Source organism: Myotis davidii, unplaced genomic scaffold (genome assembly GCF_000327345.1).
Source record: "Myotis davidii unplaced genomic scaffold, ASM32734v1 scaffold49, whole genome shotgun sequence".
In the NCBI taxonomy this organism is placed as follows: Eukaryota; Metazoa; Chordata; class Mammalia; order Chiroptera; family Vespertilionidae; genus Myotis; species Myotis davidii.
Window position 1 is genome coordinate 2,776,939 of NW_006300375.1, and position 18,268 is coordinate 2,795,206.

General features: G+C 36.9%; 1 protein-coding gene across 1 annotated transcript in view; it reads left to right on the top strand.

Annotated features, from left to right (window-relative positions):
* The window catches only part of PCLO (piccolo presynaptic cytomatrix protein), a 296,737-nt gene that overhangs the window by 27,493 nt on the left and 250,976 nt on the right, over positions 1–18,268 (top strand). Inside the window, 1 exon segment of the mRNA XM_006777145.2 lies at positions 1,597–3,003. Within this exon segment, the coding sequence (XP_006777208.1) occupies positions 1,597–3,003 (1,407 nt within the window).

Genomic DNA, 18,268 nt, shown 5'->3' on the forward strand with positions numbered 1-18,268 from the left:
CAAGTTACTGTTGTGGTTAGGATGGAGGGAAAGCAAAAGTGAGAGACATAAGTAAAATCAGAGTGTCTATGAAAAACTAAAGGGAAGATATCCTAAAACTTCCAGGAAATCTCCACCAATGGAGCAAAGAAAAAAAAATGCCTCTATTATTCTGTGAGCAACAAACCAAACTGGGTTGAGGGTCTCAGACAGTTTGCTCCTATGATTGCAAAGACAGACAGAAACTCCCGGATTGGAGAGGGCTCTCCTGAGGGCTCCCAGATTGGAGAGGGTGCAGGTTGGGCTGAGAGACCCCCCCCTCCACCCCTGTCGTGCACAAATCTTAGTGCACCGGGTCCCGTGTGTGTGTGTGTGTGTGTGTGTGTGTGTGTGTGTATGATGTATATCTCACTTGTATATGTATCTCGCCAGTCAAATAAGAATATTGCTTCCTGCCGAAACCGGTTTGGCTCAGTGGATAGAGCATCGGCCTGCCGACTGAAAAGTCCCAGGTTCGATTCCGGTCAAGGGCATGTACCTGGGTTGCGGGCACATCCCCAGTGTGGAGTGTGCAGGAGGCAGCTGATTGATGTTTCTCTCTCATCGATGTTTCTAACTCTCTATCTCTCTCCCTTCCTCTCTGTAAAAAAAAATCAATAAAATATATTTTTTTAAAAAAAGAATATTGCTTCCTTGTATTCCTTACATTGCAGTTTCCAGTATATTCAGAAAATTCAAAGGAAACAGCATTTTCTCTATTAGACCATGCTATTTAGGCTAATTTGATGGGAGGGGATGCCATTATTTTTCCTATATTTTGTTAACAGAGAATGTTCTCTTTTTAATCCAGCATGGTTAACAATTTTTGTTTTTCACACATTTGATTATGTCTCCTTGGAGGGGGGAGTAATGCTGTGCTAATTTAGGAAATTAGCAATGTGTTAATAATTTGACAGGCCTACTCTGGGTTGTATAACTAAAATCTGTTATGAACCATCAATAGAGAAAGTATCTAACATAACTGATTTATGGAATCTAATATATATTACAATTTATTTTTTATGATACTTGCTTTTCTATTTCTGGGAGTAATAAAACTTTGAGTAAACCAAAGGTGAAGAATAACAAAATTAACTTTAGAAGAAAAATACCACTCTGTTGATTTTTACTCTTATATTTCCTTAAAAAATAAGAGTGCTTAAGTCGCCGAAACCGGTTTGGCTCAGTGGATAGAGCGTCGGCCTGCGGACTGAAGGGTCCCAGGTTCGATTCCGGTCAAGGGCATGTACCTTGGTTGCAGGCACATCCCCAGTGGGGGATGTGCAGGAGGCAGCTGATCGATGTTTCTCTCTCATCGATGTTTCTAACTCTCTATCTCTCTCCCTTCCTCTCTGTAAAAAATCAATAAAATATATTTAAAAAAAAAAAAAAGAGTGCTTAAGTCTCTGAGGTTCATTAATTACATTTTAAGGTAATTACTTGAATATTATTTAATTAAAATAATTTGATCTTTTATGTTTTGCTTGATGAGAGACATAGTTTCAGATGATACCATGCATTTTGAAAATGTTTCACATTGTTTTTATCTCAGTGACTATTGTTTTATTTTATTTCTAGGTAAAAGAGTGGCTCTGTTTAAACTGTCAGATGCAAAGAGCTCTAGGAGGTGACTTGGCTCCAATTCCGTCATCACCCCAGCCCAAACCGAAGACAGCCGCAGGTATTCTTGCATCAGTGGTGAGCAAACCATCGCCACAGTCCCAGCAGATTTCTCCAAAGAAGGATACTGTACCCAAACAGGATATCTCAAAGGCACCTGAGTCTAAAAAGCCTCCACCTCTTGTGAAACAACCAACCCTTCACGGTTCTCCCCCTGTCCCGGCCAAGCAGCTTCATGTGGCAGAATCCACACCCAAGCCAGCCCCTCCCAAAGAGCCTTCTGTCCCATCCGAGCTGGCCAAGGTCCCCATGGCTGATGATAAACCAAAGCAGCCCAAGATGGCAAAGCCAGCCACAGACATTGTGTCTTCATCGTTAACAGCCACAAAACCTGATATTCCAGGCTCCAAAATACAATCCCAGGATCAAGAGAAATCAACTCCTCCTCTGAAAACAGACTCTGCCAAACCTTCACAGAGTTTCCCACCAACTGGAGAAAAAGTCACCCCATTCGATTCTGAAGTCATACCTCGACCTGCATCAGATTCGAAAATTATATCACATCCTGGGCCCAGTATGGAGAGCAAAGGTAAAAAACAAGTGGATCCAGTTCAAAAGAGGGAAGAACCCAAGAAAGCACAAACCAAAATCAGCCCTAAGCCAGATGCCAAGCCTGTGCCAAAAGGGTCACCAGCACCTTCTGGCCCACGACCTACCCCTGGCCAAACTGCCCCCCCATCTCCACAGCCCCCGAAGCCTCAGGAGCAGTCAAGGCGTTTCAGCTTGAATCTGGGAAGTATTACTGATGCTCCTAAATCACAGCCCACCACTCCTCAAGAAACTATGACTGGGAAGCTCTTCGGGTTTGGAGCATCCATCTTCAGCCAGGCATCAAATTTAATCTCCACAGCAGGCCAGCCGGGATCTCATTCACAAAGTGGGCCCGGGGGCCCAGCAAAACAAGTCCCTCCTCCTGCACAGCCGCCTCCTTCTCAGGGGCCACCTAAGTCTACAGGTCAGGTACCACCAGCACCTGCAAAGGTTCTACCTGTGAAAAAGGAAACAAAAGCCCCAGGAGCTGAAAAATTAGAGCCCAAAGCTGAGCAAGTTCCAACAGTCAAAAGAACAGAAACAGAAAAGAAGCCTCAGCCTGTTAAGGATGGCAAACCTTCAACAGCTGAGCCTCCGAAGGCTGCCCTTCCCCCCAAACTGGAGAAACCCCCCAAACCAGAATCAGCCTGTCCTCTCTGCAAAACTGAACTCAACATAGGTTCTAAGGAGCCTCCTAATTTCAACACTTGCACCGAGTGCAAGCATCAAGTGTGCAATCTCTGTGGATTTAACCCTACACCACACTTGACTGAGGTAAGCAATATTTATATTACATATAGATGTGAGATGATTGTCTTCATTCTGAAATATTTGGTAGCCAAATTGCCGAGCAAAAAAAAGAAAGCAATAAATATTGATACCTTAGAAGAAGTTTTAATTACTTTTTATAGGTTTACGTACTTATTAAAAAAGTTTATGTAATTTATACTTTTCTGGGTTAATGCACCAAAAGTAAGAGGATGATATAAGCTGAGAACTTAAAATACAACTATCCCAATCCTTTATGAATTAACCACCTATAGCTTTGGAGGACTGTCTGGTTTTCACCTGTAAACATCAAATAAGAGAAGTTAATTTATTATTTCCAATCTTTCTAATCCTTCTACTTTTTTTAATAAAAAAAGAAGTTTGATTGGTTGCAGATCTGTTATTTTACAAAACATGAGATCTATTATTTACAAAAATTGTTAAGAACTTTGTTAAGGGAATATTATTGTCTACTAGAAAATATCAGTTCAAATATATTATGTCTAGACTTTTTGATAGTTCTGTTTGAGCTGTTATTTGGCGTAAATATAATAAATTATTTTATTAAGAACTATGGAAAGAAAAAAATATGGATTTAACTGACTAACATAAGGGAATTTTTTTTAATGGGGCAACAAGAAAACTTTTTCCACAAAGTAAATGACTAAAAAACACATAGCCAATTTCTACCTATTCCTATATAATAAATGGATAGTATGCAAATTGACCCTAATTGCAGATGACTGGATGCTATGTTGCTCACTGACCACCAGGGGGCAAACACTCAACACAGGAGTTGCCCCCTGGTGCACTTCCACAGGGGGAGCACTGCTCAGCCAGAAGCCGGCTCATGGCTGGCCAGCACAGCAGTGGTGGTGGGAGCCTCTCCTGCCTTCGCAGCAGCACTAAGGATGTCCGACTGACGGCTTAGGCCCATTTGCCCTCCCCTGAGGGTTCCCCCCCTCGAGTGCATGAATTTTCATGCACCAAACCTCTAGTACAGTTATAAAAGAAGGAATCTATGAGCCTTAGTAATGTGTTAGGGCTGTTAGAATTTTGGATCTTTGGAGACTGATGGGTTAAATGATAGCTGTTATCTTAGATAAGTAACAACAATGTTTTAACAATCATTTTGGGATTGAACTTTGAATAGCTGTTCATTGTTTTTATAGACATCAAAAATACTTAGGGATTATTTTATTTCATTCTCCTTGATTTTGTAATTGATTGGGATGAGAAATTATACCGATTTTTAGCAACTATACAAAAAAAACTTTAGAAAATCTTGCTGTTGTTTTCAAGTTGTTTTTTTTTTAAAGAATACACCATACAGTATTTTAATTTTTCACCTTTGAAAGATATTAGGTTGCTTTGATATTATTAACACTTTGAAAATATTGTCTTTACAGACTTAAGCAGGTTTTTATTCTCTTTAACTGTGATGAATAATGTTAGCTAAGGTTTATTTTAAAAGCAGGTAAAATTTGGTTTCTTTCAGTGTCATGAGTGGTAACAACTATAATTGTTACTTACAGTAATATTTAGAGAAGAATTGCCTTTGGTTGAATATTCATGAAGAGGGAATTTTGATTTTCCCAGTAAGCAGGTACTCAATAATGTTGCTTCATTCAACGTCCTTTCATTATAACGATGATGAGGAATAAAGAAAATGATTCCTGGCTGGAGAAGTGGAGTTTGCACCTTCTCCCCATGTCTTTGTCGGTTTTCTCTGAGGCCTTCAATTTCCTCCCAGGTCCCAAAGAGGTACACATTAGGTGAAGTGGCGTGTTGACATGTTCCAGTCCGAGTGAGTGTGAGTGTGTGTAAGTGTGCCCTGTGATGAAAATGTTCTGTCCAGGGTGGGCCCCACCTTGCACTCTGAGCTGGGATGGGCTCCAGCTCCCTACAACCCTGAATGACTGGAAAACAATAATGTCTATGTTTAAAGTGCATTTGGGGTACACTACAAAAAAGTGGCTGCATTGTGGAGGGATAACTATAACTTATACAGTGGGGCCTTGACTTACGAGTTTAATTCGTTTCGTGACAGAGCTCGTAACTCAAATTACTCGTATGTCAAATCTGAAAGTGAATGAGTGAGACGTGATGCTGGGCTGATATTATGGCGTTCACTGTGACGTTCGCTGCGCCAACTAGCGGTGGGGTATCTGAAGCTGGTTCGTAACCCGAATTTTAGCTCGCAACTCAAAGTGAAAAATCGGCCGAGAGACGGCTTGTATGTAGAAAAACTCGTTAGTCAGGACACTCGTAAGTCAAGGTCCCACTGTATTAACATTTGTGTGTGTGTATATATATTTGTATGTATACATTTGGGCCAATTTTGTCAGTGTTTGGAGCTATGAAATGAGAGCCCTGGGTAGAGAATCAATAAACCTTTCACAGAAATCTTTGATTTTTTGTAGGTTGCTCAATTATACTTTAGAGGTGGTAATTTGGAAAGGAGAGTTCTTGAATAAAGCAGAGAGCTATCTAGGCATGGAATTTAAATAGTTTGAAAATATAGATGGTTTCAAGTTTTTAAATGGTTTAGGTGAATCCAATTTTAAATGTGATCAGTTAGACACCTTTCATGGTTCAGATTATTTTGTTGTGTAGTAAATTTGGAAGATCACGTTTCAGAGGAGAAGAAAATTTGATGTAATTAAAGCGTGTATTAGTGTTCCTGGCTCAGTCTGACTGCACTAATCCATAAGAAGTTTTCAGTTAGTAGGTCTTAATGCCCTCTGGTCTCCAGCCGAAGTCCATTGGCTGACCTGGCATCTAGGGAGTGTTTAATCCATGTCAGATAGTTTTTGAATTATTACCTAAAGGACTTTAGAGGACTGGATGAAGGGGTTGGTTGAAGAGAAAGGCACAGTGTGTATGCATATGTGTGTGTGTGTGTATGTGTGTGTGTATACATGCACATATGTGTCCAGGAAATTATAAATGTGATATAGAGGCTTAACTCATGGTGCTATCCCAGTGTTCATACTGTGGTTAGGAAGGCACCTCCTCCTTGATCCTTGTTTGATTTCTATGGCTTTTTCATTCTCTTTGTAATATTTTTCATGTGACCCAATATTTTCTGCTGGCTGGCACTGTACTTCCATTGTAGTTTTAGAAAACACATTCTGAAAATGCTCAAACTTTATGCCTGCACTGTAAAAAGATATGGTATTCCTTAAGAAAGATTCAACTAATTTCTATTTATTTTTCTAATAAAACACATTTGACTGTTTTATAAGCTTCTGCGCTAATAACTATGAGACAGGACTTCTTTTTCTGTTGGTACCATCCTGCCCTCCTCTTTGGTGTTCTGTTCCTCTGGTGGCTAGTTTGTCATGGATTAGGGAGCTCTCCATAGTATTCCGCCTTCCTCCCCCGATTAATCAAACACACCTTTCTCAAGGGTTGCTTCCTGTCCTGTAGTTCACCCTCCATATACCCCACAACACCAGTAGAGCGCCAAGGGCTGCCTGCAGGGCTCTGGGGTGTAGCCAGGCTTCAGCCTAAGCCTTATGGTTTAATTAACTGTTTGATGCCCAGTATGTATAAATGGTACTATAATCATCAATCTCTGCTAGCAAGGAACACTTGTTTTAGGCATTAATTTCTGCCAACCCAGGGAATATTTCATCTTGGGAGGAATTTTAAAATTGGCAGCAAGGCTTTCTGGAAAAGCGAGTTTATAGAATTTGGAAGCATGCTAGGAAAAACAGATTAAATGGGTAATCAGTTTACCTAGTGAATTTTAAGCATTCTGGTTCAGTTCAAATGCAGAAAGATGTCAAATTACTTATAGTGGGTATTTATTGTTTGTACTATCCTCTATCAAAGTAACTTTTACTATGAACATAAGACTTAAAATTAAGTTTTTTTTATGTTTCATGATGTCCTAGAGTCATACTTTTGCTTCCCTAGTAAAATAATTATGCATGACCTAAGTGGTGTAGGAATAGCTTGCATATATTTGACACTTTGCTTTTACTAAAATTTGTTAGTATGCAACAAATGGGCCTTTTGAGCCAATTAAGACACAGCAGTATAACGGAGATCCCTTCAGATCTTCACTCTCCAGCCAGAGTGGCTTCTGCATTCTCTGTCAGATACTCAAGGAAGGCCTGGTGGGGACAAGCTGCACTTGTTAGTTTGGCAAACACATACTATCTTGCCTTTAGTTGGAAGATCATTACATAAGATTTTAAAATCATATATATGTTACTGTAAAATTTTTTTACATAAACATATGAAAAATTAAAGATAGAAAGAATGATAAAAAATCAATAAGGAGAAAAGAATTCTACTAATTAGTTTTAAAAGAACTACATATAATGGAGATCTGCATTCTAAGTAAAAATTTTTGTCATGCATGGCAAAGAGTGACACTTGATGGCACTTTTTGATTGACATAAGAAAGTTGATAAGTTTGTTGGCAGGACTGTAATTACTCTCATTTAAAAAAAAAGAGTAAGTTTTGTTAAACTCACTTGCCTTAACCTGGCACACCCATTTCAAGTAATTTATCTAACAAATCAAAATACAATAAAAAATAGTTATAAGTGTTTTACTCCTGCCTAGTTTATACAGTAACAGGAAGTAGAACACCCTTTATTTCTCAGTTTTCAAGAGGGAAATGCACTTCAGTATTGAGATACTGCACAGTTATATACCTTATAAGTAGTAAGAGGTAAGCCAATGAGTGTTCACTTGAAAGAATGTACAATGTATAAAGTTTTGTGAAAAAGAGAAGTCAATAAAAATATGTAGGTGTCTGGTCAAGGTGGCAGAGTAGATAAACACTTTGCTCGCCTCCTCCTATGACCACATCAAAATTACAACTAAATTATAGAACCATCAACCTGGAGAACCATCTGAAGACTAGCTAACAGAACTCCTATACTTCCCTACATCTTTATCTTCTATCCATTCTTTAAGATTCATCATTTCCCCTTTTTGTTCTATGCTCCAGTCAGCCCTCATAAATAGTATTGCAATTGTCTGTTTATGTAACCTCGCCAGAAAGGGAGTGACTCCTGGAGCACAATCAATACTATCTAAATGCCAGCACATAGTAGGCAGTCTACATATTTATGCAGTGGAGGAAAAACAGAATTTATGAAAATGGCATGTAGAATGAAATACATGCTCTATGTTAATAGTATTATAACTGTAGTTGAAAATAGTTTGAAACTCATTTAATTTTATATTGGCTACAAGAATTTTTAAAGTCCTCCTAAAAAGTCTTTCATACTAATATGTATCCCTTTGCCTATGTTCTTAAAGTATGGAAGGATTAGAAAGAAGATAATTTTTATATGAAAAAATAAGAGCTTTATATTTTTAAATTATTTGCTTAAATATAACCTCAATGAAGCCAGCCACAACCACTCTATAACCTGCCAATCTCCCAAAATGCAGTTTTCTTACTCTGCACCTTGTTTCTTTTGTCCTATTACCTTGTTATGTAATATTTAATTTACTAATTTATTATTACCTTGTTATGTAATATTTAATTTACTAATTTATTATTTTTTTGAAAAATTATCTCTCTACCTCACTAGAACACAAGTTCCATGAGTGCCAGTCCCTTGACATAAAATGAACTCACAAAATCTTTACTTGGCATGCTATATACTCACAAATTCTTTGAAGAATGAATAAATTTTTCCCACATAGTTATTTCAGATATAGTATCTGAATTAGGTATAGAATATTGCATTAAAATGCTAAGAGGTCAACCTCATATCTGGTTAGCTGCAAGTATTTTTCATAACCTTTCTAACTCACCTTTTCCTAGTATGCCCCCTTTCAAAAGGTGAAGACACATGCCACATATACTGAAAACTTTCTCCAAACAAATTTTCATTACAAAATTGAGCCCATAAAGGATAATGTATCTTCTGAGGGATAAATGAGTGAAATTAAGCTTTAAGGAAAAGAGACAATGGCTTTGCTGAAACCGGTTTGGCTCAGTGGATAGAGCGTCGGCCTGCGGACTGAAAGGTCCCAGGCTCGATTCCGGTCAAGGGCATGTACCTGGGTTGCGGGCACGTCCCCAGTAGGAGATGTGTAGGAGGCAGCTGATCGATGTTTCTCTCTCATCGATGTTTCTAACTCTCTATATTCGTGGATGGGGTAGGGTCTCTAGGCCTGGCCGGTGATATAGGGTCCCTAGTGTCTTCAGGCTGCCAGCCAGGGCCTTCCTTTGTCCCGTGCCGCCCCCTGGTGGTCAGCGCACGTCATAGCAAGTGATCGAACTCCAGGTAAGTGAAACTCCTGAGGGACATTTTGCATATTCGGCTTTTATAGACTAGAGGGCCAGAGCATGAAATTACAGAGTACAGTCCTTAGGCCTGGCTGTGATCAGGGCCATATTCCCTGGCTGCACGTAGCGGGCCCCGCCCCCCGCCACCACCCACCCCTGCTTCCCTGTTCGCCATTGGGTGATTGGAGCCTGCTGGGTGTGGGGAGGAACCGAGAGGTCGCCTGTTGTGCCTGCTTGCCAGCCCCGCCCCCGCCACATGTTGCCCTCTGTGTGGGGGGCGACTGGTGGGGCAGGGGCCTTGGCCTGGCACCACCTACGTACCCCGCCACCCACCCTTGGTTCCCCATTTGCCATCGGGTGATTGGACCTTATCGGCCAGGGAAAGGGACTGAGAGGTGGTCAGTGCGCCTCATAGTGACTGGTTGAGTGGTCATTCTGGTTGTTCCACCATTAGAGTCAATTTGCGTATTACCCTTTTTATTACATAGGATGGTAAAACATAACTGGCCCTGACTAAAATGAAAACACATGCATTGCTCTGTTCTTTTATTTGCATTGAAAACAGTGCTTCTAATTTTACTTATTTAATGAGCTATGATTATAGTATATTAATATGAATGTTTTCTTTACATATGAAAAGAAACAAAGTACTTTGAAGATTTTGAAAACATTTATTGTGAGAAGTTTTATCATGGATTTTCTTTAAAATTAGTATATTTGGAAATCCTTAGAAAATTCCTGAAAAGTGATTACCAGTGAAAATATGTTGACATGAGAAATTCTCACTAAAACTTTATAGCTAAATGGCTTAATTCATGTCAGCTATGGTTTGAAGTTTATTTTATTTTCTGACATTTAAATGAATTGTTCACATATTTGTATTTCTAAAACAAATGGAATTATATAAAGGTTTTATAGCATAATGACTTTTTGCTAAATGAAGCCCAGTAGCCAGAATTGTTATAATGATTTATCCCAGTACTTTAAAAATAGCATATATTTCCTAATTAAAACACTCTGTCACCCTCAGGGAAATTGTAAATGTAGTTTTGACAGAATATTACTTAAGTTACACAAAGTAAACAATCATATCATTTTTAGTTTTAATAATGATGTTACTTTCTCTATTTCTAAACCATCATGTAACATTTATAGGAAACCTAAATATGGAGTCCAGTTTAAAACTGATGTTACTCTGAATTTATATTGTAAAGTAAAAACTTATTTTTTTCCTCCAGTCGTATTGATTTGCCATATAATATGTTGTCACAAACTTACAGCTTAAAACAATAACTTATTGATTACCTTACAGTTGTATAGCTCAGAAGTCTGGTATGGCATGACTGGCTTCTCAGATCACAGTCTTAATAAAAGACAAATTGAGATATGGTTGAAGCTGTGTTCCAAGTTTATCCAGGTTGTTGGCAGAATTCAGTTCTTTGTCATTGTAGGACTGAGGTCTTAGTTTCCTTGTTAACCAGGGGCCATTGTTAGTTCTTGAAGGCTTCTGGCATTCCTTGTCTAATGGCTCTCCCCCATCTTTAAAGCCAGTAAGGAAGAATTTCCCTGAAGTGAAATCCATCTCCCTCTTTTAAATCATGTCTTACAAAGGATCCAGGCTCCTTCAAAGACTCAGTGATTGGATTGAGCTTGCCTGGATAGTATCTCTTTTGATTTACTCAAAAGCCAACTAATTAGTAACTTATTCTTAGAGAAATAGCCCATGATGTTTGCAGTTTATGCCCACACAGAAGGGGAGGGAATTAAAAATAAGGTGTGTATACAAGAAACATAAATCTTGGAGATGGAGATACATCTTAGAATTTCCTACCACAGCAACAAGTAATTGAATTATTATAGCATGAAAATTTTGTAAAGGAAGGCACATTTATTTGATTTTGTCACAGGGCATGCATACATCAATGTACATGGGCACTTCATTGACACATGGCTCTAAAGAATTATTTTATCTCAAATTCCAAGAAGAAGAGTTAGAGCAGTACCAGAAGTGATCTTTATGGTGCGTGCCATCTCTCCTTTCAGACTTTCCACGTAAAAATAATAATGCATCATTCTTCTTATTTGGGATGGTAATGAGAGGTCTTTATGAATTTAGAGTTAAATGCTTGAGCTTATTTTTTAAATCTTATAATTAATTTATTAAATGAACAAGAATCTTTTAGAAATTAAAGTTAGGATATCCTCTAAGGGAGGACATGGACTTGACAGGGCTTACCAGATGACTATCTGGAAGTTGTTTTCATTCTGGGATATTGGGGCAGTAAAATTAAGTAAAAGTGGAATAATATTATTATTTCATATTCAAGAAAACTTTAAGTACTAAGCTGACTTCTAAAAATTGTCATGCTTTTAATTGGTCAGTGAGATGAATATGGAATGATTTTAGAAGGATACGGAACCAAACACCCTGAATATTAATTCCAGTGCATGGTATTTCATCATTAGAGATTTAATTATCTGAGTAATAAAGACACCCTCTCCCCCTAGCAGCCTATTAAAATCTATGTATTCCTGCCCGGCCAGCGTGGCTTAGTAGAACTAGGAGGTCATGGATCAGTTCCCAGTCAGGGCACATGCCCGGGTTGTGGGCTCAGTGCTCAGTTGGGGGTGTGTAGGAGGCAGCTGATCAATGGTTCTCTCTGATCATTGATGTTTCTATCTCTCTCTCTCCCCCTCCCTTCCTCTCTGAAATCAATAAAAATATATTTTTGAAAAGTTTTAATTGTTATAGATAGATTGATAGAAAGATAGTCAGGCAGATATATAGACACATCCATATATAGATAGATGCTCAATGCTACAGTAACAGTTCGAATATATGGTATGAAAATGACCAAGTAAATATGTACTTAGGCGCTAATATACAGATCAGAGCAAAGCAAAAGAAAATCCATCAGTTTCTCCATTAATCAACATTTTTTGCTTCTTCCTTTCTCAACTGAGTGAATTTTTAAAGATGGGTTTTGGGTTACTTTTTTCTCACACTAACATGAGTACACACATGTAAGCACATAAAAACTAATTATTTGACTTTAAATAAATTATGTTACCTTACCTATGATGGTTCATCAATGGCCATAACTGTTGCCAAGGAATATCTTAAAACTATTATAGTTTGAAACTATTCATACTATATCTGTAACACATATATGTTATTTTATGGGTAGTTTTGCTTATTTTGAATTAAAATTTTATCTACCAAGAAATAAATTTTCTGATGAATTCAACTGGGTATATTTATATATTTAAAAGCCAAAAATGCCAACTCAAAGTTAATTTAAAGTGACTTAGAATTGAGTTTTTAATATTTTGGTAATGATTGATGTATAATTTAAGTCATATTTAAATCTCAGCAAAGGTCTAAATAAAGCAGACATTTTTGTTAGTTGTTTTGTGTGTGTGTGTGTTTGCTGTGGTGTTTTGTTTGTTTGTTTGTTTGTTTTACTTTGACAAATGTGAGAAGGGTAGGCTCAGGTGAAATGGATTTGCGTTGGTTTTAATTGAATATTAAATTTTGTTCTTCACAACACTTAACTCCAGCAAGTGCTAAATGGAATTCATCCAGGAATGGCAGTGTGACGTAAAAGTGCTGATGTCTAAATATGTTCTCTTCCTGTTACTTTTGTCAATGGCAGGATAAATCTAGGTACACAGGTGCCTGGCTGACGATAGTGCAGCTTCTTTAGTAATTCTGACGAACTTCCACTTGCAATTTAGGTAGTAAATTTCTTTGTTTTCAATGTTGTTTGTACCATTCTTTTAAAAAATGGAATGGCTCTTGGTAAGAAATATTTAATTATTTTCATTGTTATGAAATGTATTTGTGATCATAGGTTATGAATTTTTTGTTGCCTTCCAAAGTCAACCAAGGCTAAGGATTTGACCTGTAAGGTAATCTTTGAGGTGTAACTACACCTCTTCTTTGGTGTAGTTATTGGCTAACATAGCTATAGCAATTGATACTCACCTAGGATGAGATCTAAATCCTAAAAGGAAAATTCTGGAACATTGACGGGTTGAAAAAAATAATAAAATCATTCTACAATTAATAATAGATTTTCTTTCTTCACTTAATTGTTCACAGAATTACACAGTGAGGCAGTATATGGTCCACAGATATATGAGGATGAGCAGAAAGTAAAAATCACATTTACAAAGATGAAGATAGCTTAAATAAATGACTATGTTTTCTTTTTTTAAAAATTCAGTGAGTCTGTATTCCTGCCTTCAAATATTTAGATGTATTTTCCAGCTTATTGTATAATGCTAATATGAAAGCAGCTGGTAAAAATCCTCAAGCTAACAAGATTTTTAAGAGATTCTGGAAAGATGGGTAAAAGTGATCACACTATTAATATGCACGTATGTTTGCTATGTTAGATCATGTTGATTAAACTAAGTTGAATATTTTTTTTTTCATAGCAGAGAATACTCAGAATTTTGAATGTGATTAAAACCTCCAGTAAAGGGCTGTTCATACATTTCTCATACTTATTTTCATGAATGTGTCTAGGGATCTGTGTGTGTTATTTGAGACATGCTTCTTGAAATGTTGACCTAGCTAAATATGTTATAGTCTGTTAAAATTGACTAATCATGAGACAAAATACACCTATATTTTTCTTTTCTAGTTGGATTTTTGTTTCATATAAAATTCAATTAAAATTTTAAATCCTTTGTAAGATTTTAGAAAAAAAGGAATGATACAGCATCTGTCTTCACAAAACTGATAACTCAGTAAAATAGGAAAACCTATAAAATGGCTATTAAAAGTTAGAAAATGGTAATTACTATACTTAAAGTACAAAAATATGTGTTCATAAAATATGGAGAAATGAGCAATTTCAACTATTCTCTTTGCTTAAATGGAATTTGACTTGTCTGTAAAGGTGGGCAGGGCTTTTGTGATGGATGTTTGTGGCGTTGTTTTGGTTTTCCACAATCTAGGCATCTTTCTAGTTTAAGATAATGTTCACTGGATAATTTTGGTGGGAGACACAGCCTTGTTTCATACCATGGATGGGGAAGGGCAAATGCTCCTCCTCCCTACTCCACACAAGCTAAGGCTGGTCTGATGGGAGTCTCTCGAGGGACTTGGCACCTTGAGAAATGCCAGTGTAGAGTTTACATTTGTCCTTGGTGGTGGAGATCAGCCACTGCTCTGAGCAGGGTTCTGGAGGCAACAATACCAGCACAGCATTTTTACTAGATAATTCTAATCTTTTTTATTGTTGTTGTCAATCCTGACCCGAGGAAAATTTTTTCCATTGATTTTTAGAGAGTGGAAGGAAGGAGTAGAGACAGAGAGAGAAACACCAATGTGAGAGAGACACACTGATTGGTTGCCTCCTGCACGTGCCCCGACCTACACTGTGGATTGAGCCTGCAACTAAGGTACATGCCCTTGACCAGAATTGAATCTGGGACCCTTCAGTCTCTAGGCAGACCCTCTAACCACTGAGCAAACTGTCTAAGGCAGTGCTTCTAATCTTGAAATTGACTAAGGTTTTTATTGCCTCGTCTCCTAGTTTCCTCTGTATTTTCAGACTGTTCCTGCAAAATTAGCTGATTTTGAGAACTACTAGAATGTCATATTCCACCAAACAGTCTTCCTTTTTCTGCCTGTTTGTCAGAATTAGGTTTTGTTAACTGTGAGCAAGTGTTACCTGTGACAGTGGGGTATCCCTTGTTCCACTGAGTGCTGGGGGTGGGATTCTTATGATATCTAAAGAAAAAGAATTTTCTGTGAATTGCATGGCAGGATGAGTGACTTCTGTAAGATAGCATAATTAAGATTATTTTGAAAATGTGTGGCCATAAAATATGGAGAAATGAGCAAATTAAAGTATCATTTTTTCTATGACAAATTGATAACCAGGAAAGAATATTGAAATGAAGTACTTATTATGATTTGGCAGAGTTGCTGTTAGTTGAGATTCTAATTTTCTTTTCTGATTTAATTTTCTTTTACTAAGTTTAATATGGGTATATTGAAACAGTTGTGAGATTCATAATTGCATGTCTCATAAATACAATTTCCCCCTTAAAAAATAAGGATGACAACTGGAGGGGGATTAAGTAGATGATCTCCGAAGGTTTTCCTGGTCAAAATTTTATGTCATGTTTCTTTTATTCTGGGCACTGTTCTAAGCACTTTGCCCACCCACTAAGTTATTACTAGTTCTATAATTCTTAAGAAAGATATAGTAATAACAGGAGTAAATTACAAATGTTTTATAGTAGAAGTTCCCACCATATAGGGGATTTGTAATTATGTCATTGTGAAGTATGTTAAAAATACGAGTTTCAAATATAATCAGACTGTATCTATCTGTATGTATTGGGCTCTCATTATGCCAGATCTTGTATCAGGTTCTAACTCTCTAGTGAATAAAATAGGCATCCTCTTGCTATTTCAGTTCATAAATATGGGAGAGGGAGGAATATAAGTAAATACTACTAAAACAGTGTGGTTCCCTGAAGACCTCTTTAAGGTTGGATCATTTTAGCTGAGACCAATAAAATGAGAAGTAAATGGCTTATGGGGCATGAAGGGCAATTCAAGCAGAAGGAATGGCACATGTAATGGCTCTGAGTGGTAGAGAATATGCAATTCTGATGTTAAGTAGAGAGAGCCAGAAAAAAGTGTCAAGAAACAGCTCTCTCCAGACTGTGGAGGACTAGTGTTTGTAAATAACTTTTGTAAACAAGCCAGATGTTTATAGGTTTAGGAAGAAGCTAGCCTGTTGGTGTGTTTTTTCTTAGGTTAGCCAATCAATATTCCTAATTATCATCTTTTAAAAATTCCAATATAAAGGTTTCAAATTCCTTGGAAAGTTTGATTTTAATAGACATATCAAACTTGTGAATGCCATATGATTGTGCTTATAAGGCATTTAACATGCTTAAATAAGAAAATAAAACATGCCTTTTTGGTGTGCAAATACATGTAGTTTATTGAAGCAATAAATCTTATCTTTTCTTCTTTGAGAAACATCATACTCATCACTTAGATGGATTATAGAAAGTGCTATACAGTGCACAGAATTAAATTATTCATTCTCCATGATTAGAAAAATCATTATGAACTATTTGGTTGAATTTACATGACACAACAATTTATGAACTCTAACAAAACTTTTCCTTTCACGTCTTAAAGTATCAGATACAATGATTAGAGTTATTCTTTGAGTTATTTCCAGTCTACTTGTTCGCTTGATTAAAATCACTTTTGGCCCTGAGTCACAAAAAGTAGTGATATTTGCAGACAAAAAGTGTGGGTTTATTTGAATTTTAGCTTTTATCAGTGAAGCATTTAGATATCTACTAAGAAGTATAGACTTCATGATAGCTCTGAGGAGAATGATCTCCAAACTAGCAATTTGGAAATTTTTTGGAGTGTGAGGTAGGAATGCATCGTGATTAGTAAAGTTAACTTTAGAAGGTTTATTCTTAGAAGCAACATATTCAGCCATTGCCACATTGAAATGTCACAGTTTCTTGTGCCAAAAGTAAAACACATTTACCATTCAAATTATCCTTTACTTCAACATACATGAGGTAACTAACATCTATCAAACAGTGTGCCAATTAGTAGGCTTTTTCTATGTTAATGATCATGTTTTCAATTTAAAGTTATATTTGTATACAAGTATACTCTCTGCCTATGTTTCAAAGAGTTTTAAAGGAAAGTTAAGGGAGGTCTTTAGTTTAGCATTATGTAACATTCATGAACAGTTTTTCATTTTATGTAAACTGAGTGGTAGCACTCAGTAGAATTCTATCAGTAGAATTCATGAATGACGTAAGTAATCATGAAGTGAATAAACCATTAACTTGAGGAAAGATTTGCCAGTGGATGTAGTTTATACTATACCAAATGTATTAAGCAAAGAGAAGTGAAAAATAATAATTTTTAATTCATGAAAGCGAAACTAATATTTAGCTTGAGATAAAAAACACATCCTGAGTTTTACAAGCAACATACCTATGTAGTTTTAAATAAGAAAGTCATTCGACACATATTGATTATATGCTTACTTTATGATAATCACTTTCGGGGGCACAATTTATATTATCATTATGCTATAAAGTGGGTATTGCCAGTTCAAGTCTACAATGGAAATAGCTAAATGTCAGAGATTTTAGTTAACTCTTAATACCACAAAGTGGCACAGGTAGAATTCAAACCAGATCTTTCCAATTGCAAAATTTCTATTTTTATTAAACTGAGCTCTCTATTTGTGTGTCTGTGGGGGGAGAGGTGGTGTAGGGTATGGTAAAATGATATAAAAGGTAGGAACTGACCATTGAGATAAAATGTAGCTTTTGATTTTGAGCCAATTCGTTGATGTAATGGGCATGGAGGGGGTGAATGGATGGGGTGTTGAATATTAATACATTTTTGTACAAAAAAGTACAATTTTTTTTTCAATCAAGAAAGAATAACCATCATTACACTCTGCTTTTGTAAGTTCAGCTCTTTTTAGGTTCCATATATAATGCTCACCTTAAATGTACAGAATACTTTTGTTGTTAATGTTATCTCAATAAAGCTAGAAAAATAAATAAATATTAATTTTAAAAATTTTAGTAAAAATTCTGTATCCTATAAGCCAAAACATATTGTTTCTTCTTTAATATTGTTTCTTCAATCCAATTATTTTTTCCTTTCATAATTCTTGTTTGGAGCTTTCTCACCACCAGTCTAGTTTCTTGTACACTCGCCTTCAATATTTTATTTACTCTGGATACCTCCACTATTTCTCCTTCTCCTCCCTCATCATGCTGTCATCAGAACAAAGTATTTTTTTCTTTATTTATTAAGGTATTACATATGTGTCTTATGCCCCCATTGCCCCTCATCTCCCCCACTCATGCCCTCACCCCCCTAGTGTCTGTGCCCATTGGTTAGGCTTATACGCATGCACACAAGTCCTTTGGTTGATCTCTCCCCCTTACCCCACCCCCCCCCTCCCTTCC